Source organism: Lontra canadensis, unplaced genomic scaffold (genome assembly GCF_010015895.1).
Source record: "Lontra canadensis isolate GAN:19392208 unplaced genomic scaffold, GSC_riverotter_1.0 scaffold55, whole genome shotgun sequence".
In the NCBI taxonomy this organism is placed as follows: Eukaryota; Metazoa; Chordata; class Mammalia; order Carnivora; family Mustelidae; genus Lontra; species Lontra canadensis.
In genome coordinates, this window is record NW_022631049.1 from 1,021,902 (window position 1) to 1,043,985 (window position 22,084).

The window sequence follows — 22,084 nt, forward strand, 5'->3', positions numbered from 1 at the left end:
AAAGTGCTTTGTGAACTATAAAAATCTCTATAAAGGTTAGTAATCTAGCAATATATGTTTACTATTATTCATTTACTAACATTATTAGTAATAATAATATTAAGCCTTATAAGCAGGAACTTTTATCCCCTTTCTACAGATAAGGATACTAAGCCTCAGAAATGAGAGCTGACTAATCCACAATCACATAGCTAGTGAAAATGTATTTGATTCTGAAAAACCATATTTTCTGACTTGAAATTCTAGGTACTTTCCACTGCATCATACTGTTTCTACAGAATGTTTAATTTTTAAAGCATGGTTCCCAGAGATTAGAAGAGAGAGGTAAGAGGTAAGAGGAGAGGGGAGCCTGAGTGTCTCAGTGGGTTAGGCCTCTGCCTTCAGCTTGGGTCGTGATCTCAGGGTCACCGGATTAAGCCCTGCATCGGGCTCTCTGCTCAGTGGGGAGCCTGTTTCCCTCTCTCTCTCCACTTGCCTCTCTGCCTACTTGTGATTTCTCTCTCTGTCAAATGAATAAATAAATAAAATCTTTTTAAAAAGGGGGGGGTAAGAGGAGAGGTCTATTGTTGGATAGAGAATCGTCATTTCCAGGCCCAGCCCATGTTATTGGACAATCCCGTAAACTAAGATTACAAAGTAAAACAAAAAAGGAGATTCATGGGACGCCTGGGTAGCTCAGTTGGTTAAGCGGCTGCCTTCAGCTCAGGTCATGATCCCAGGGTCCTGGGATCAAGTCCCACATCGGGCTCCTTGATCAGCAGGGAGCCTGCTTCTCCCTCTGCCTCTGCCTACCTCTGTGTACTCTCTCTGACAAATAAATAAATAAAATCTTAAAAAAAAAAAAGGGAGATTCATTCAATACAGTCTAAAAAATGAAATCAATTTTAGCAACTATGAGCTAAGAGCATTAAAAAAATTTTTTACATTATAACATTTTCAGTATTTCTTTAAAATACTGTACTTTGGTCCTCATAACTACAAGCATTGCTTTATTCCACTTCAGGTCAGGGCTGTCCCTCCCTCAAACATATACACTAAAGGTCCTTTGAGTCATGATGCTTATAAAAACTACCTTAACTTGTAAGTTCGTAGGAACTTTTAATTAAATTCATGAACAGCCAATTTTACTAGACACATCTGGCCATGAAACTAAAATGTCTCCTGTCTAGTCACAGCACGTATCGAGTTTTCATTAAATTTCAAAGCAGAATCTTAGGAGGTTGTCTGTACTTCAGATGTTCCCCAAGAGAGGTCCAAAATACAATTATTTGGGAATTATTTTCCTAAAACAGCATACATATCCCAGGACTTAAGCTACAAGGTTGCCAATTTTAGCTTAAGAATACAGAAACCCAACAAGTCTTTAGCACATTCACTGGCAGATAAAAAGGATTAATTATACTCCTAGCATACATGTATGATTTATACGTAGGTAAAAAAGCAATTAAAACTGAAAAAGCTTGCTTGAAATAGTGATATCACTCACAGAGAGGTACTTCCACACAGCAATCAAAGCATTAAGCAAAGTGTGAGACTTTCGAAAGAAAAACGGCTTGGAAGAAAGAATTCTGAGCACCCAACAGCTTTTAGTATAACAATAAAAAGCAAGGGGGCAGAATAATTTTGACTACTGTATCTTAAGAAGCAGTGTTCCATTATGAATAAGAATACGTGCATTGGAATCAGATTTTAGTTCAAATCCTACCCCCTCCACTTACTAGCCATGTGATGCTAGGAAAGTTATTTAATCCTTATACGCCTCAATTTCAACTATAAAACAGGAATAATATAATCTATCTCACAAAACTACTTAAAGTATTAAATGAAAAATGTTTGAAATGTACTCACTATGAAACCTGAAACAAAAGTAAATCCTTGATAAGGTATAGTTATTAACAGCCATTTAAGCCTGTAGACTATTTACATAAACTAGAACAATTTCAACAACTACTTACTTTTGCCAGTAAACTAATTAACACAAACTCTGAGACACTAAATAAGGTCCTTGATCTTAAAAGGGACTTCAAAACCCAAACATTTATGATCAAAAATTAATTTTAAAATTTAAGTTTAAACTAAATTTTAAAAATTTCAAACTATTAATGTTAAGAACAAGAGCCTTTGTTCTCTTTCTAACCCTATACATTTTTCTCCCCTATGACCATAAAAATAATCTTAGGATTAAAGAGCTATCGTTTGATTCAAATGTTTTACTTTTAATAAGACATTTCCCAGCAAAGAGTGAACCAACATTAAGAGAATAGAAACAAATAGGAAAATGTGAAATTGATAAGATTATATCTTGTTCAATATTAAGAATAAACAAAAAGCAAAAAAATACACAGGAAACAAACTATTCAAATGAGAATATCTAATTTTTATTTTCTATTTTAAATTATCTTATTTGTATTAAGAGGCAAAACCTTTAAACTATAGTTGTTACATATTTACATAGACTTTTAAATGTATAGACAAAAATTTTAAATCTTACGAAGTTAATTAAGTGCCTACTTCGATTCTTATACTCAATAACGGAAAACATCCCAATTGGGGCAAAGTTTTCAGTTTTAAAACTAAAAGTTAAAACTAATAGTTCAAACTCTATTAAAATTATGAACTATCAGAGGAATAAATTTATTAACTTAATAAACTTGTAATAGGGAAAAACAGTGTGTCTGACTCCATATTGCTTCTACTTCCTTTGCTGCTGTGACCTATAACTCAGGAACTTCTAATTAGCCCTCTTTCATAAGCACGTTAATCATCGAAGGAATTTTGCTCACGGCTGAGATTTGCAAAAGCTACTTTTCTACCCAAAACCCATCTCACTTTAGGAGATAAGGAAGTATGTACAGAAATGACTATGCTATGCTTAAGATTTATGGGAACACATGACCAAATTCCTATACTGAAAGATCAAATGACCAAGGACAAAGAAGTTATATGACCGTCCTCCGATGTCTACAGTCATCTTTTGACTCCAATCCCCAATGTTTCTGAGCGGAAAAGGATGTGATATACTTTGAGAAAACTATGTAGCAGTGGTATGTACCTTTACAAAAAATAGATAAGCAGACCAATTAAGACATTGCAGTTAATAATCCCAAAAAGAAGTAGCAAGTTATATTATTTAGTTATGCAAATGCTTTCTTAAGGAGTCTTAGACAAATCATCTTATTTGTCTGCATCCTTGTTCTCACATGAAAATTAAAGTCCGCCACTCAGCCACCTTAAGGTCTAGAGCTGGAAAATCCTACAAACACATCAAGGCATATGTAAATAACATTAAAGACTATGACCTGCAACTTGTTTTCATTTCTAACTTCTTAGCAACATAACTTTGGAATTATGCTTGTGCTTTATCAGTTTAACCACTATTTATCTTTCTCCAAAAAAGCACTCTCTTTCTGAATAAGAATATACAATAGGGATCAAGGTGAGATATGACAGAGGCTCACCTGGCTGGCTGAGACAGTAGAGCGTGTGACTCTTGATCTTGGAGTTGTGAGTTTGAGCCCCACATTGGGTGTAGAGATTACTTAAAAATAAAATCTTAAAAGAAAAAAAGATTGGACATGATAGAGTTTAAGTAGAGCCTATGAAGATCTCGCTACCTGGCTCTATTTCTCTGTGTGCAATCTATAGTCCCAAGTAAAGGACAGAGAAGGGCTACAAAGCTACTTACATAACTACTATAAAGAGAAAAACAACCGTAGACAAGATACAAGTTTCCCCCATTATTCAAAAGTATAGCATTCCTATGAAAACTTTCATAACCCAAAAAGCCATAAAGTGAAGAAACAATTACCATTAATTTATATGGAAAAAGTTTTGAGCATTCCCAAACCCAAAAAATCATCTCTCTTAGGCTTTTCTGATACCTTAGGACACATCTTGCTAACAGATGCACAAAATAAATTGAGATAAAGCACAGATGCTCATAGACACAGTTCAAAGCTCTGGCAGCTTGATGCTGAGATGCTGAGTGTAGTTTGGGGAGAAGGGGCTGGGTAGGCTGCTCTCCCTGCTCGGGTGTGCGCTGCTTCTATAATGGTTCACAGTAAAACAAATGCTGAATGCTATTTTCACTTTTCATCTTTCTTCATAAAAGTGAAAATATTTCTTTCAGTTAGCAAAAATATGGACTTACAAAATGTGGAGGATAGCTGTACTTATTTCATTCTAATTATACCAGAAAGCTATCTGTCTCCCACAATATACTTATTTATAGAAGCCTAAGAACAATGTTTTATTTTTATGACCTCAGAGTGCCTCGCACAGAGTTCTGTACACAACTGATGAAGATGGAATTAAAAAGAAAAAGAGAGTCAGAGATCCAAAGAATAAGTGTGTTAACCAGGCAGTATGAGGGTCCATGCAGTAATAGCAGCCATCAAAAAAACAGCTAGAATAGGATACAATGGTAAGACACGATTTTTCTGAGAAACTTACAGCATTGTGAAAAAGAATATTTAGAGGAAAGGTAAAAAATACCAAACATCTGGAATGAGGTAACAACTCAAATTAATAATTAATGGCTACCTTTTACTCAATGTGTCAAACATTGTGCAAAGAACACTACAGACATTATCTCATTTAATCCTCACACCCCCGTGAGTCAGATATTATTATCCCTGTTTTTCAAATGGGAAACTAAGAGCTGGAGCTAGGATAAATAACTTACTCAGGGTCATAAAATCAGCAAACAGTGAAGCTATGATTCAAACCAACATCTAACTCCAAAGCTGCTCTTAACCACGAGGAACACAGATGATGGCACTGAAGGTGATGGGAAGTAATCAGGTACTGTACATATTTTGAAAATGTAGCCAGCTAGATTTGCTGAAAGACAACGAGCAGTGTGAGGTAATATCTATAGGAGCAGATGACTGAATCAGTGAGATCCAATGCCTTAGCAAAAGTAAATCCCCTTCTGGCCACTACTTTCCTTCTCTAGATACAACCAATGGCATCTTTTCATGAGATGCCAGAGCCAATTTATGCATATAAAAGCATCCCAAACCACTCTTTTTTTTTAACTTTTTATTTTGAATTAACCTTAGACCTACCAAGCAAGTTGCAAAAAGAGAATTCCTATGTGCCCTTCAACCAGCTTCTTCTACTGTTAATATCTTATACACCATAGTACAATTATCAAAACCAGTAAGACTAATGCAATACTGGTGACTAATTTTGCCAGTTTTGAGCAATTACAAACAAAGCTTCCATAACTATTCTTGCATATATCTACTGATGCCCTGTGTCTCAGGGGTCCCCAGGACTACTCTCTGGGAGAAGATTCACTGAAAGGACTCACGGGTTTCAGAAAAGCTGTTACATTCAGTGATGGCTTATTACAGCAAAAGGATACAGACTAAAATAAGCAAAGAGAAAAGAAGAATGAGTAAAGTCCAGCAGAAACAATGCACAAGCTTTCTTGTTTTCAAGCTTTTCTTGAGTTGCATGGACGAGCTGAATTCTCCCAGCAACAATGTATGACAACACATGGGAGGTGATGTCAACCAGGAAAGCTTGCCCAAGCCCTGGTGCCCAGAGGTTTTACAGGGGTCAGTCACAAGTCATCCAGGACCTGCATGACTAACCACAGCTTTCAGATTCCAGTCCCCAGAGCAAAATAAGTGTTCACCATAAATCAAATTGTTTGCATTAACTATCTGATTCAACTGGTACTGTGTAGTCCAAGGCCTCAGGCATACAAAAACACTCTTTTTTAGAAAGAATATTCCAAAAGCTCGGAATTTGTCTCCCAGGAGCAAGGCAAGAGCCAATCGTGAAGACAGACCTTTCTCAGGAACGTGCTGGGTTTGGGCAACCCACACCAGCTGAGTTAATCCTTTCCTACACAAGCTATGAGTGCATTTCTAGGCTCTCATTCATTTTAACAATGGCACAGTATTGTACTATCTGGATGCACCACTACTAATTTAGCCAATTTCCTACTAACTAACCTTCAAGATATTTCTAGCTCTTGGCTCCTCTCAACAATAAAAACAAAGTTTCAGAAATTTTAAAGAGCTACACAAAATAAAATATAATTTTCTGGAATTATTGTCGCTGACTGATAAAGGTTTAGTCTAGAGTGTGAGTTTCAGTCACCTGAATGAATAAAGAGTAGCTTTAAGAATAACCTGATTTCAATGTGAGTGAGCAAACAGAAGTCATTTATAGAAAAGAAAAAAGTTGTAAAGGACTTTTCTCATCTCATAGAAGTCCTACGGTGTTTGCTTTCAGTAGTTAATAGGAAAGTAATCAAAGTAAACCAAAAACTACGTGATTTCTAGAAAAGCATACAATAACATTACACAATAGCAAAATATAACTCTAGAGTTTTGATAACTTTTTTTTTAAAGATTTTATTTATTTATTTGACAGACAGAGATCACAAGTAGGCAGAGCAGCAGGCAGAAAAAGTGGAAGGGAAGCAGGCTCCCCACTGAGCAGAGGGCCCGATGCGGAGCTCGATCCCAGGACCCTGGGATCATGACCTGAGCTGAAGACAGAGGCTTTAACCCACTGAGCCACCCAGGCGCCCCTGAGTTTTTTATATACATCTAGAGTCTAGGATTGCTATTCTACAATCAGAGTAACTTCATCAGGCTTTCATCATAAATGCAAATACTGAATTTTTATGTTAATGATAAAAATGAATTTTGAAATTCGAGATACATACACTCTCCTCTAACCTACAAGTCATAAACATAATATTCCAATTTTGTAAAATAAAACCTCAATTACTTTAAATGTACTGGCTTAGTTTCCCATTAATTTTTTTTTTTAAAGATTTTTATTTATTTATTTGACAGAGAGAGAGATCACAAGCAGGCAGAAAGGCAGGCAGAGAGAGAGGGAGAAGCAGGTTCCCCGTGGAGCAGAGAGCCGGATGCGGGGCTCAATCCCAGGACCCTCATATCATGACCTGAGCTGAAGGCAGAGGCTTAACCCACTGAGCCACCCAGGCGCCCCTCCCATTAATTTTTTTAAGCTTTTATTTAAATTCGTTAGTTAATATACAGTATAATATTAGTTTCAGATGTACATTTTAGTGATTCAATACTTCCACATAACATATTTTTTTAATTTTTAATATTTATTAATATCTAAGATGAGGTCCAATCCTACAAGAGTAAACCTACTTTGCACAATGAGACAGTTAAAGGTAAAAAGAAATAAGTCCTGGTCCATATGAAGTTTACCATTAAACTGAGAGAAAAAAAAAAAAACAGAGTATACTTTCACGCTTTTGTCAAATAGTAAGTTTAACCTTATATGTGCCTCACTTAATACAATAACAGAAACAAATAATTTCCACTAGTTAATGGTTTTAAGCACTTACGTCTTTAAAATAAGAAAACGGGGCGACTGGGTGGCTCAGTCTGTTAGGCATCTGCCTTCCTCAGGTCATGATCTCAGGGTCCTGGAATCTAGCCCACATCAGTTCCTTACTCAGCATGGAGCCTGCTTCTCCCTCTGCCTTCTGTCCCTCCCCCCTGCTCACACATGCATGTGCTCTCTCTCACCCTCTCAAATTAAATCTTTAAAAAAATAAAACAAAATAAGAAAATAATAAATACACATATTTTCATTCATTCTTCTGTAAACTGCTTTAAACATTCAATTAGGGGTACCCGGGTGGCTCAGTAGGTTAAGCCTCTGCCTTCAGCTCAGGTCGTGATCTCAGGGTCCTGGGATCAAGCCCTGCATTGGGCTCTCTGCTCAGCAAGGGGCCTGCTCCATCCCCCGCCTGCCTGACTCTCTGCCTGCTTGTGATCTCTCTGTCAAATAAATAAATAAAATCTTTTTTAAAAAACATTTAATTAAACATTTAACTTAATGAACTACATTTAATTTAATGAATAATAATATTTCAAAAGAAACCTTGCTATGCAATAAATTAGAGCAACACATATTCTCAAAAGGTGTATGCATTTTGGTGACAACAGAAAAACTTTATAAGCACATCTCAGTGAAATAATTTGGATTTTAACAACTTTCAATGAAAATAAGACTTTTCCTTCTTTGATTATTCAGAGTATACCCAATTTTTTCTTGATATACCACTTTTCTAAATACATTAACTGGTACTAGTTCCCATATACTAGAAAATATTTATACGATATCAAGAGATGAAAGTAGAACAAAATAGAGGGGAAAGAGACAAAAATCTTGAATGCTACTCATATACCAACAACTGAAATTAATTCATTGAATTCTCTGAAACAGTAAAAAATTTAGACCTTAACATTTTGTGCTTTTTTTTTTTTTGCATCTGGGTTGGCTTGTTCAAAAATACAAATCTGAAGCATTTTTGAGGCAGCATCATGAAAGCTAAAGTCCTTTTATCTAAGCAATGTATTTTTATTCTCCTTTATTCAAATAGCTTATAAAACTCTGAGATGGAAAACAAAGCAAATTAACAAAAGAACACAGCTAACATGGCATACTATAAAGGCCAATATTAAAAAAAGGGGCAAGAATGTCAGCAGTAAGCATAAAAATCAAATTGTTTTAAAAGATAAAGAAAAATTTTCAAATGGATATAAATATCATATATATGTAGTAAGTATATTTTCATAAGCCTTAATTATAATTTTATTTTAACTTTTCAGGTCCCTTCATGAGGCCTTTAAAATTAGGTCCCTTTTACTCAGGCAACAGGTACATGTTCTAGTAATCATACCACTACTTATCATCATTTAACCAACTTCCTTATCCAGCTCAAGAGAGAAAACTTTAATTTCAGTCCCTTTATATATGTTGAAGTTAATATACAACTCTGTGTTATTATTTCAGAGTTCTGTATATGCTTTTTTAAAAACTGAGATATAACTGACATTGTATTAGTTCCAAGTGTATAAAATATGATTCAGTAATTATTTTATTAGCTGTTACTTCCTAAAGATTATTTGTCTGCAGTATAAGACCCTGGAAATTAGAGAAGTAGAAGACACAATCCTGTCTTTAAAAGGTTTACAGTTCATTATCATTCTGTAGGTCTCAGGAAAAAAAAGACAATCCTGTAACAGAAAAAAATCCCAGAACTGGCATCCAAAAAGATCTTGCATTCTATCCACTATCTGTCTTCTCCTATGCTAAGTATCCTTGAACAAGTCCGATCATTATTCAGCCTCAGTGTCATCTGTAAAATGAAAGGGCGGATCTAAGTGACCTTTAAGGTCTTTTTTGGCAAGAAATCTTATTATTTTAATCTAATACATAATTTACAGTATGTATAATAGCTATTCTGCCTATGGTAATTAGAAGTCAGTGATAAACAGGCAACATAAAGAACTATAACTGCAATTTATTTTGTATAAACAATATTTTAATTCTTTTATGTTATTTTCCACTAATATCTATAAACACTTTTAGAGCCTTCTGTTTTTTTCCAATACTAGCATGGACACACTTTAAGAAGACAAAGATTCTCCATCATACATCCCAATAGCAGAAAGTCCCTTATACCGCCCCAATAAACTTCAGGAAATAAGACTCTCCAAGACTTATACAACTGCATCTCTCAAACTGTAGTCTATAAATATGTTCAATGGTCTGTAAATTCTGAGAATTTTTAATTTTTATGTTTTCATTTTAGTGATGACCTGAAAATATTAGTATAGATGCTTTATCATTGAAAACTGCCACATGATGTCAGTGTCTGTTTTCAATCAAGTGGTGCCAAGTAATACCACTTTAATTGTCAGGGACTGAGAAAAGAGCAATGGTAGACTTTAAATGTATATGCATTCCACACCACGGTGAGGGCCAAATGATGTCACCCTTTCCAAACAGAAAAACGTTCTGTGGTAGCTCAAATAGAGAAGAGAAGTGGGAAATTTGAGTCATCACATGAACTACACTAGAATATATACATATATATTCCAAAAGAACCTGTCTCAAAAGAACCTGTCTCATAAGTTAACTTAGTTCTATTGCACGCAATAATTTGAGTTAGCAAATTATCATCTATAAGAGTAATTAATTTGAATAGTACTGTGTTATTTGTAAATGCAACCCACTTTTACAGTTTCCTAGTGTGATCTGATATGAAAAGTTATTAACTAGTTTTATAATTCTATTTTTGTGATATTAAAATAAAACTGAAGTCAATAATGGGGGTTCATGAGACTATTACTTGCACTTAAAATTCGGTCAACGCCTTAAACTAGTTTGAGGAAACACTGCTTTTATGAACAGACTGCTCTATTTCCTTCTTCCTAATCCCATAAACTCGGGACTTGTGGTAGCACCAGCCCTGGGTGCTTAGCCTAGGGAGGAGGGTCCAGATCAGGGGTTGACAAACTATGACCAATGGATAAAATACGGCCCTCCATCTGTTTTTGTAATCAAAGTTTTATTGAACCACAACCATCCCATTTGTTTGCAGATGGTTTATGGCTATTTTCAAGCTATCATGGGAGAGTTGAGTAGTTGCCACAGAGACAGCACAGCCCACAAATGCCTAAAATATTACTATCTGGCACTTTACAGAAAAAATATGCTGACCAGTGCCCCACATGAGCTAACAGGGCAAAATGAGAATGGACCCACTGGCGTTTGAAAGTCCTGGAGCAAGCAAGTGGGAAACAAAGTATTACTGTCCCTATAAGAGAGATAGTAAGATTCTCTCAGCTGTAAAATGAAGGTGTTAAATATTAAGTTATAAGCTTACAGCGTTTTTCAACTGATCATTTGTTAAGCTATATGTGAGGCTCTGTGCTAAGTATTTAATTTCATTCAAAAGAACAAGTTTCTACCATCAGGGGAAAAAAATTTTTTTAAGTATCATCCTCTAAGTTTTGGGGTTTTTTTCAAGCTTATTTATTTAAGTGATCTCTATCCTCAACATGAGGCTCGCACTCATAACCCTGAGTCTCATGCTCCTCTGACTGAGCCGGCCAAATGCCCCATACTCTAACTTTTCTAAGAATCTATCGAAGACTATCACTATACCACTGTTTTAAAGTTGGGCAAGGGGCACCTGGGTGGCTCAGTGGTTTAAAGCCTCTGCCTTCAGCTCAGGTCATGATCTCAGGGTCCTGGGATCGAGACCCGCATCGGGCTCTCTGCTTCTTCCCTCTCTCTCTGCCTGCCTCTCTGCCTACTTGTGATCTTTGTCAAATAAATAAATAAAATCTTAAAAAAAAAAAAAAGTTGGGCAAGTCCCACTTTATACATTAGGAAACAAAGATGTAAAAGTTAAGTTACAGTTATACAGGTAGTAAATGGAGGAGTCTAAACTCTAATCTGGTCCATTTAACTCCAAACACTATGCTAAAAATTACTGTAAACTACAATTCTTTGAATATTATAAAAGTTTGTGAGAAGAAAAATTCTCACCCAAAACCCTCTAGCAAGTAATAACTATCTTTGAGGTAAGTTTTGGCATAATTTGATTTTTCAGAGACAGCCTCCACAGACATTAAAAAAAAAAAAAAAAGGCATTAAAAACTCTGTGTGTGTGTGTCCTCTCTACTTGCTCACCTGAAATTCTGTGAACCAGAGCAGTGGCTGCCACTACTGACCTGCATCAAAACAAAATTTATCCTTCATGTGTCTTTATTAAGGCATATAGAACTCTACTGTCCTAATGCTTTATATACATTTAAAAACATATATAAAATAAAAGTTTTAGAGATAAAAAAGTAAATATGGATGTTTCCGGTGTTTTATTACAATACCCCAATGTATCATCTTAATTCCACCATACGAAAGCACCACTTTGGGTATCGGTGAGGAAGACAGTGCTTTCCCTTCAGCAAGTAGAGATAAGACTTGAAATGTAAATGAACCGGAGACCTAAGATGAAATAAATGAATATAAATTTGCTGAAATGGTGTTAATGAGCTGTTTCTTGTTAGAGGAAAAGGGCTAGAATATAGGACTGCACCAGTGTGGTGGTTGTTGGAATTTGCAGCAGTGTAATTGGCAGCAAAAATCCAACGTGGTGTTTCCATCAGACTTGTCTCTACTGCATATTCTCTGAGCAACTGTTTATGTCTCTTATAACAGTATCAATAAATTAGATACACCAGGCTTATGGACACTACATTTTTTTTAATACTGGGTTTCCTAGGTTGGCCATATTATGAAATAAATGCTTCCTAATTTGACTACACTTAGCATAGTACAAATTTACCCCTTTTCACGGCTCCAAGACCACCCACATTGAAGGAAATAGTCTTCTTATGTAGACAATGAAATAAATGGATCTAGTCAAATACATCTAACATGTGCATAGGATTAAGGCATCCCAGTAATAGCAAGGGGATGAATGTGAGTGTTATTCTCTATTACCTAAACTTTTAGAGGAATCATAAAGTCTATGAAGTGCCAAGAAATTAAATAATTATGGAAACATTTCAATTAAGTAGTAAAAATAGACCATGTGTCTATTGAAAAGTTGTATCTGCTACCATTTTGTTTTAAGACAGGAACATGAGGGGCACCTGGGTGGCTCAGCCAGTTAAGCATCAGACTCTTGATTTTGGCTCAGGTCATTATCTCAGGGTTGTGAGATCCAGCCATCAGGCTCCCTGCTGGGTATGGAGCCTGGTTTTAGGATTGTCTCTCTCCCTCTTCTTCTGCCCCTCCCACCCTCTCCCTCTCTTAAAAAATAAATAAACAAACAAAAAAATAAGACATGAACTGAAGCTTAAAATATAATGATATACTTTATTAGTGTCCCAAATATGTGAAATCAATCCAATATTTCACAAACATCATAAAAGAGAAAGCTAAGTCCTTAGTGTGATCAGTCGTAAGAAGCTTTAAAAAGACGTATAACAAAATGTCAGAGGGGGAAATGACCCTGCCTTGGTCTTCTGCAGCCCACACATGCTCTGGATATTCTCCTAAGTTACCACCTGAACATCTCAAAACTTTGAAAGAGGACCAAGTCACCAATGCCACCAAATGTCAGAGCTTCAACATCCTTGGGGGCCTTAAAAGTCCCTAAAATTTAGAATTTTACAGCTATATACAATATCTTCTTCATCCCATTAAAAAAAAAAAAGTTAGTGAAGAGTATATCCTATATAAACTACTCCAGAAAGCTTCTTTTTGTGACTTTCCACAAAACTAATAAAATATCTAGATCTAACTCTCAACTGGGATCATAATATCTTGTTATACAACACGAATGAAGAAAGAACAAAAGAAGCCCTTGAGAGATCAGTTTTTCTTCAACCCTGAGGGAGGATGTTTCTCCTTAACATGCTTATAAGTAAATAAATAATCTCCAGAAAGAAGTCATGAATTTAAATTACAAGTTACTGATTTAATTTTTGAGGTTAAAACTATCTGAACTCAAACTGAGACATTTCAGCTTTTTAGAAATTTGCCTCCGCATTTCCATTAAGGATTACTATATTTCCAGTAGTCATTTAACGTGCTGGCAGTATTCACAAACTGTCCAAATATGATTAACTTTATAGACAAAGATAATAGTTTAAAAAAAAAAGGAAGACATGTTTCAGAAAAAAGAATTAGCAGAGACTAAGGATCGGTTGGATTATGTTTCTTACCTATAAGTCTTCAGCAACTTGCTCCTATAACTCAATTGGAAAAAAACCTACAAAACTGATTTTGAAGCTAGAATAATAAAACAGGAAATAAAACTTCAACAACTTGATACTGTCCCTTAAATTCTGAAGACAACAGCAATTTTTTTTAAAAAGAAGGCTGTTAGGCCAAAGCTTGAACTGCTGAAATAAACTTAAAGTAAATAAATAAATGAAATAAACTTTTTAAAAAGTGATTAAACACACTTAGTAATTAATTCTCTTTTCCTTGAGGTAACAGAAACTTAATATCAGAGAAGCAAGTTATGAATCATAAAAGATCCTCTGGCATAAGTGCTTCATTTGCTTTTTGTTTTTGTTCCTTGAGGAAAAATTAACATGTAATTTTAAAAACACGCCCTGTTTGGGTGTACAGTTCTGAGTTTCAACGAACTTACACTCATATAGCCACACCACAATCAAGATATTGACCATTCCCATCATGCCAAAAAGTTTCCTTGTACCCACTTACAATCAACCTCACCTTCCCATCCTGAGCCCCTGAAACCACAAACCTGATTCTCACTTCCACAGCTTTGCCCTTTGCAGAATGTCATAAAACAAATCACATAAAATGTACCCATTTGAGTCTGGCTTCTTTCCTTTAATACAGTGCTTTTGAGACTCATCCTTTTTGTTTATATTAGCAGTCTGTTCGTTTTTATTGCTGAGTGCTATTCTGCTATATGAATATTCCATTACTTGAATATGAATTTATCCATTCGCCAGCTGATAAATATTCATGTTGTTTATAGTCTTTGACTATAGTGAATAAAAGTACTAAAAATGTTTCCGTGAAGATTTTTGCAGGAATATAATTTCTTTGCATTAAAAAAAAAGAATACCTAGGAGAAAGACTGCTGGGTCCCATAATTAAAATGTTTAACTTTTAAAAAACTGTCAAAGTGTCTTCCAGACTGGCTACACCATTTAGCATTTCCATCAGCATGGATGAGAGTCAGAGATGCTCTCCACCCTCGTCAGCATCCGGCAAAGTCAGGGTTTTAGATTTGGTTTTTGAATCATTCTAATAGGTGTGTAGCAGTATTTCATTATGACTTTAATTTGCATTTCCCTAAGAACTAATGATTAAGCATCTTTCCATGTGCTTATTTGCCATTTGTATATCTTCTTTGAGGTGTTTATTCACATCTTGGGCCCGGGGGTATAGCTCAGTGGTTGAGCATTTGACTGCTCATCTTTTGCCCATTTAAAAAATTAGACTATTACTGAGTTTTCATAGTTCTTTATATTTCTAGTTACCAATCCTTTAACATATAAGTTATACAAATATTCACTGCCAGTCTGTGGCTTGTCTCTTCATTTTCTTAAGAATATCTGCAGAGGGGTCGCCTGGGTGGCTCAGTGGGTTAAGCCTCTGCCTTCGGCTCAGGTCATGATCCCAAGTCCCACATCGGGCTCTCTGCTTGGCCGGGAGCCTGCTTCCACCCCCTCTCTCTGCCTACTTGTGATCTCTGTCAAATAAATAAATAAAATCTTAAAAAAAAAAAAAAAAAGAATATCTGCAGAGGGTAGAAGTGTTCATATACTTTACAGTTCATTTTTTTTATCACGAAGAAATCTTTGCCTTGCTCAAAGTGACAAAGATTTTTCTCCTGTATTTTCTTCTAGAAGTTTTATAGTTTTAGGTTTTATGTTACAGTGGATGATCCATTTAGAATTAGGTTTATGTAATGGTGTGAAGAATTAGTCAAGTTTTGTTTTTTTACAAACAGATATCCAATTGTTCTAGCACCGTTTGTTGAAAAACTATCCCTTTTCCATTAAATTACCTTACCTTCTTTGTTCAAAATTAACAGACCATAATCTACTTATTTTCTGGACTCTCTATTCTTTTCCACTGATCTAGGAATCTACCCTATCACCAATATAACACTGTCTTATTTGCTATGGCTTTATAATAAGTCTTGAATTCAGAGAGTGGAAGTCCTCTATATTCCTCTTTTTATAAATTGTTTTGGCTATTCTCAGTCATCTGCTCTTCCACATAAATTTCAGTCACCTTGTTGATTTCTACCAGAAAGCCTATTGGGATTTTGATTGGGATGTGTGTTAAATACATACAGTCATTTGGAAAGAAATGACATCTTGACAGTATTGAATCTTCAATCCATGAGCATGATATGTTTTCACTTATCTAGGTCTTCTTTGATTTCTCTAATGAATGTTCTATACTTTTCAGCATTAAAATATTATATACATTTTGTCATATTTATTACTAAGTATTTCATGTTCTTGGTGCTCTTATAAAAAGTTACAGGTTTTCAATTTCCATTTCCAATTGTTCATTACTAGCATATAGAAAAACAAGTGATTTCTGTATAATCCATATCCCGCAAAATCACTTGTTAGATCCAGTAGCTTTCTTTTTTTGTGTAGAATCTTTGGGTTTTCTACTAAAATTATATGATCTGTGAATAAGACACTCTTATTTCTTCTTTCTTAATCTGAATGTACTTCAATTATTTTTCTTGCCATATTATGCTGGCCAGGATCTACAGTACACTGCTGATTAGAAATGGTAAGATTGGGCTATCTTATCCTTGCTCCTAATCTTGGGAAGAAGGATAGTATTTTACCACTAAGTATAAGTTAAGTATGATGTTAGTTGAAGGTTTTTGTAAATGCCCTTTATCAAGGGGAGAAAGTTCTCTTCTACTCCGATTTGTTGAGAGTTTTCATCAAGAACAGCTGATGAATTTTGTTGACTGGTTTTCTTTCCTGCATCTACTGAGATGATTTTTTATTAATATGTTGATGTGATGGATTTTATATTTTAATGTTGCATTCAAAATCTACCTTGCATTCCTGAAATAAGCTCCACTCAGTCCCTTCTTATTTATTGCTGGATCTAATTTGCTAATATTTGTTAAGGATGTCTGTGTTCATTTTTATAATGGACATTGGCCTGTAGTTTTCTTGTAAATTTTCTGAAAGGCTTGTATAGAATTGATATTTCTCCTTTAAATGTTTGGTGGATATTACCAGTAAAACCATTTGGACCTAGACTTTTCTTTGTGAGATTTTTAACTACAAATTCAATTTTTTAACAGATATAGGATGATTTAAGTTATCTATTTCTTTCTCAGTAAGTATTCTGTGTCTTTCAAAGCATTTGTTCATTTCATCTCAGCTATCAAACTTAATGGAATAAAGCTATTTATAACATTCTCTTAATATCATTTAATGTCTATAGGATCTATAAGGATATCCCCCTCTTTCATTCCTGATATTACTAATTTGTTTTTTTCTTTTTCTCCTGGTCAGTTTGGGTAAAGTTTTATTAATTTTATTGTTCTTCTCAAAGAACAAGCATTTTATTTCACTGATTTTTTTTTTCTCCATTGCTTTTGTTTACAATTACATTGATTTCTGCTCTTTACAATTTCCTTCCTTCCGTTTATGTTGGGTTTAATTTGTTCTTTTTCTAGTTCTTACAAGCTTATATCATTGATTTGTAATATTTCTTTCTCACATAAGCATTTAACTGTATAAATTTCCCTGTAAGCACTGACTTAGCCGCTTTTCACAAATTCTGATATGTTGTATTTCCATTTTGATTTACTTGAAAATACTTTCTAAGTTCTCTTGTGATTTATTCTTCAACACATAGGTTATTTAGAAGTGTTTTTGCTTAATTACCAAATATTTGGGGATTTTTACAGACATGTATTAGTGATTTCTAATTTAATTCTTTCTGTGGGTCAAAAAACATACACTGTATCATTTCAACCTTTTAAATCTATTGAGTTTTATTTTATGGCCCAGAATACTGTCTATCTTGGTGAATACATTTTGTAAATGTCAATTAGATCAAGCTGGCTATGTTTTTCAGGTCTTCTGACTTTCTGGATTTAATTTGCTAACATTTTGTCTATTTAATCCATCACAAAGAGAGAATATTGAAATCTTCATGCATGCAGGCATCCTTGCATAAAAACATATACAAGCATATGTAATGTGGCATTCAAATTTAATATAGATTACACTTTTAAGCTTTTCCCCATTACTAAAAGTATTGCATGTTCACTGAAAAGAAATTTTAAAATTCAATTAAGTACTCATCCCATCACCTAAGGTGATTTTACTCTTTAGTCTTATTTGAATGAAATGATATCCAGAGTGTCAAATTCCCAGGCATGGTCCTGGCCCAGTCCACCATCTCAGATTCACAGCCAGAGGGCAGACTAGAATGCTTGGCTTCCTGCCTACTCCTCAGAGGCCATCAGACATTCATCTACCATAGTTCTACTAAACTGAAGTAGAATCTTGTCTACTTCCTGGTTTTCTTACACTATATAGATCTCTAAAGACGTTCCCAAGCTTAAGAATCTTAAGAATTATTTTTCTTCCTATAAGATGCCAGTGTAATCTGAGTATAGCTCCTATATGATAAGACATTCTGCTACCTAATACTGTATTTTATTACTATCAGAAATAATAAACAATATTAAAGATAGGATCAAAATAAAGCTAAAAGCAAATATTAAAAACTTGAGTACAGTGCCAATATATAGAAGACTAACTCAAGTCAAAGGAAAAAAGCAGTATCTGCAATTCATACATTTGAAAATATTTACTGAGTACCTACTCTGTGTTAAGCACTATTTCTGCTGCTGAGAATAAAGTAGTGAAGAAAGTAGACAGTCCTTGTGACCACTCTGTGGGGTGGAGGAGACACATACACAATCAACATAAATATATAACATGCTAGAGGGTGAAAGTGCAATGAAGAAACAAAGCATACAGGGAGATGGGAAGGCAGGAAATGTGGTTAATACTTACATGGTCAGGAAAGTCCTCATTAATAAGATGACAGGAAAGAAGAAATCATATGGATATTTAGAGGGGAAATATTTCAGATGGAGAAATAACACTTTTTGAAGCAGGAATGTTTGTTGGAATGTTTGAGGAACTATAAAGAGGCACATGGTCTGCGATTTTGAAAGGGAGAATAAATTACATAGCGACATATTGTTTTCAGCTAGTTAGTTCATGTCTAGTCACCTATTCAAAGCACAGCTTAAAAACTTAAAAGTTCATGATTTTTCATTTAAATGTGGTAATTAGGCTACAAAAATTCCCACACTTCCCAAAGGAATTATTTTTCAAAATCCTTCTAAAACTAATATTAACTTTTCACAAAAACCACTACCATCTTGTGTTACGAAGTGCATATTACATCTGCACTTTTATCTCTAAAGAGAAAAACAAAGGCAAAGACAGAGAGATATGGAAATAAGTACCTATTCTTTCAGAGGGCACTAATAAAAATGAAGAAAAGCAGAGCCCTTTTCTCACTTAGGAAAATAAATTACCTCAGAAAAAAACTGAAAAATATTAGCCTACAACTACTATTTAAAAGCAAACAAATACAACTTTTAAAAAAATGAATTTTTACATTTTACATAGGATTAAGTCAACAACCAGCATGAATTAATAAAATAAGTATACATACTTAACTTTTCCAAACAATCAAGTAACCCTACAAAATATTTTTCAAATTCCCTTGGCCAGGGAAAACATGGATTTGGATTTATCATTTTAACCAACTACAATAAAATTTAAAAGATGAGCGTCATCTGGGATAAACTTTACAACCCTTGACTTCACCAGGAATTACATCATATAATCCAAAATATGAATTAAAAAGCCATTAAGAAATGTAGAACTTTTTATATGCCACATTTTCTTCCTTGACTTCTTGCTTGGGCTTATAAATCACAAAGGCTGTGTGGTAATTTACCATCTTGGTACACATTACAAAGATCCAATCTTTTAATTTTCCAAAACACGAATCTAAAAATTATAAAATCATAATTAAATCTTATCTCAGTTTAAGGAATTTTCTTACCTTCTGTTGAGATGATGTCTGGCTGAAATTGAAAAGCCTGACAATACAAAATGCTGTTGAGCCTGCAGAATAAGCAGAACTCTCCTATGCACTGCTACTGGGAAAGCCATCAGTCTGCACTTAAACCTTGTAGCTTACCTACCGCAAACATTTGCAAGATACCTGCATCTTCAGATTTACTCATCACAGTCCCCACTATGGAAAGTGGGGTCAACAGTCATCATCCAAGATCCCCTTACTGACACTTTCATTACTATCACTCCCAATATAACATGTGATAGTCAACCTCTGGCCATTTGGAGCAAACCAAATCCTACAGAGTACAAGACAGTACCGACCATAATAGCATAATATCTAAACCTAAAATATTTATAAAACTGAGAAATACTGCCATAAAAGAAACTACAGAAATAGACCTAGGCAATTTCATGTAGTTTTAATAGTTAATATTTACCTCGATGTGACAAAAGTAATTCAAAACGTACACAGAGAATCAACAAGATGGAGAAAAGGACTGACTATACAGGAACTTTTACAAACAACATTTAATTCTGCTTCAGACTCCAACTGTGAAAAAGAATAATCTCAACAGATGAATGAATTTAAGAAGATGGTTATGTTTACTATAGCAATTAGACTATGCTACCTTTAACACATCATCTGTTTTACATTTTCTTCTATTTATATTAGCTGATATTATAAGTCAGTGAACTTAACATAAAAGAAAACAAAGAACAAGGGGAAAAGAGAGAAAAAGAAAAAACTTACTGGGATTGAAAATTCCTCAGCCAAATACTTCAAGGAGGATGCTTCTCTTGCCAAGAACTTGTTTCTTTCTCTCATGTTGCCTTGAAGTTGTGTATCAAACTCTTTTCTTACCACAGAAGCAACAGAGTCAATAATTACAAGTTTAACTCCCTTTGAAATAATTTCTTCTTCCAAAGATTCAATCCTATAAAAGCAGAATTTGCAAAACAGTAGATAAATTTAAGATATAATATAAAACAGGTATTACAAAGATTAACCAACTTAAAAACAATGACAACAAACTGTTCTTCCCTAAGTTACAGTAATGATTGCTAGTATTCAATAATCATAACTTATGTCCTGCCCTTCTATACATACAGCACTCTTTTTGAAAATGCACCAAAATGTTTTCATTTAATTTCATTCTCTGGTTCTACTATGATACTGCTAATTTTAGGATAAAACTGCTTTTCCTAGCCCAACTCCAAAATGGTCCCCATTTACTCCCACCTTGTGCTGACAGCCTTGTGCAGTCCCCTCCCACATTTACCAGGGTTGGTCTATATAACCAACAGTATATGACAAAATGATGGTATGTCACTTCTAAGAGTAAGTTACAAAAGACTACACCTGCCATCCTGGGCTCTCTCTCACTTGCCCCCTTTCTCAGATCACTCTGTCTCAGGGAGACAAGTTGCCATGCTATTAACAGCCTGATGCAGAGGCCCACATGGTGAAGAATAGAGGACTCTGGCCAACAGCCAGCAAGGAAGGGAGGCCCTCCAGCCAACTACACAAGTGACCCTGGAATTCTCTAAGATTCTCCAGCCCCGTTTGAAGCTTGAGATGACCACAGCCCTGGCCAACAGCTTGACTGCAACCTTTTCTGCAACCCCGAGCCAGAAACACTCAACTAAACCACTCCCAGACACCTAAGCCTCTGCTACTACGTGAGATAATACATATTTGTTGTTTTAAGCTGCTGAATTTTGGGGGTAACCTGTTAATGGAAAATAGATAATAATGCACCCCTTAAATAATTCAATCTAGGGGCGCCTGGGTGGCTCAGTTGGTTAAGCGACTGCCTTCAGCTCAGGTCATGATCCTGGAGTCCCAGGATCGAGTCCTGCATCAGGCTCCCTGCTTGGTGGGGAGTCTGCTTCTCCCTCTGACCCTCCCCCTTCTCATGCTCTCTCTCTCTCTCTCTCATTCTCTCTCTAATAAATAAATAAAATCTTTTTTAAAAAATAATTAAATCTAAAACATTTCACTCATTCAGTATGTTTTCATTTTTAAAGAAATGTTTCATCCAATAGGCTGTAGCAAATAAAGAACTCTGAAATAATTATTTCCCATAACCCTAATACATATGTAGAAACTTTTTTCACTCAGCTGAAAACATAAAAACAAAAAATAAATCTTCAAAGTATTACTAAAATACCAAAATCTAAAGCAGCATACCTTTGTAGAACTTCATCACAGCTGAGTTCCCGATAAAGATGAACCTTACTGCTTGTCAAAAGCAATTTTTCTTCAGTGTCAAAATATCTGGGAAAACGAGATTCTGCTATCTCAACCAGTCTGTATGGGAGAAAAATAACACAAGTGAAAATAACTAATGATATTTAAGGCCATAATGCTGAACTTCTAATGAATTTTACTTAGGAAACTCATAAGCTATAACACTGGAACAAAAATAGAGCAGGTATAAGCAAAATAAACCTTCCTTTATAAGCACTAAAAAAGGTCAGCAGCCAGAGCATGAGACCAGCAAGGGCTTTCAGATCTCATTTAATGTCAAGTAAGCAACAATGTATCTGAGGGTTATCTTTCTAGGAATAGATATGTTTTTTAATAAATGATAATTTGACTAGCAGCTATA

General features: G+C 34.9%; 1 protein-coding gene across 8 annotated transcripts in view; it reads right to left on the reverse strand.

The window, feature by feature from the left end:
* The window catches only part of RAD51B (RAD51 paralog B), a 675,478-nt gene that overhangs the window by 615,216 nt on the left and 38,178 nt on the right, over nt 1–22,084 (reverse strand). For all 8 annotated transcript variants that reach the window (XM_032875118.1, XM_032875115.1, XM_032875120.1 and 5 more), the window contains exons 6-7: nt 21,664–21,783; nt 20,224–20,407 (exon numbers count right to left, since the gene is read on the reverse strand). In XM_032875118.1, coding sequence (XP_032731009.1) covers nt 20,224–20,407; nt 21,664–21,783 — 304 coding nt within the window. The remainder of the gene's footprint in view (nt 1–20,223; nt 20,408–21,663; nt 21,784–22,084) is intronic.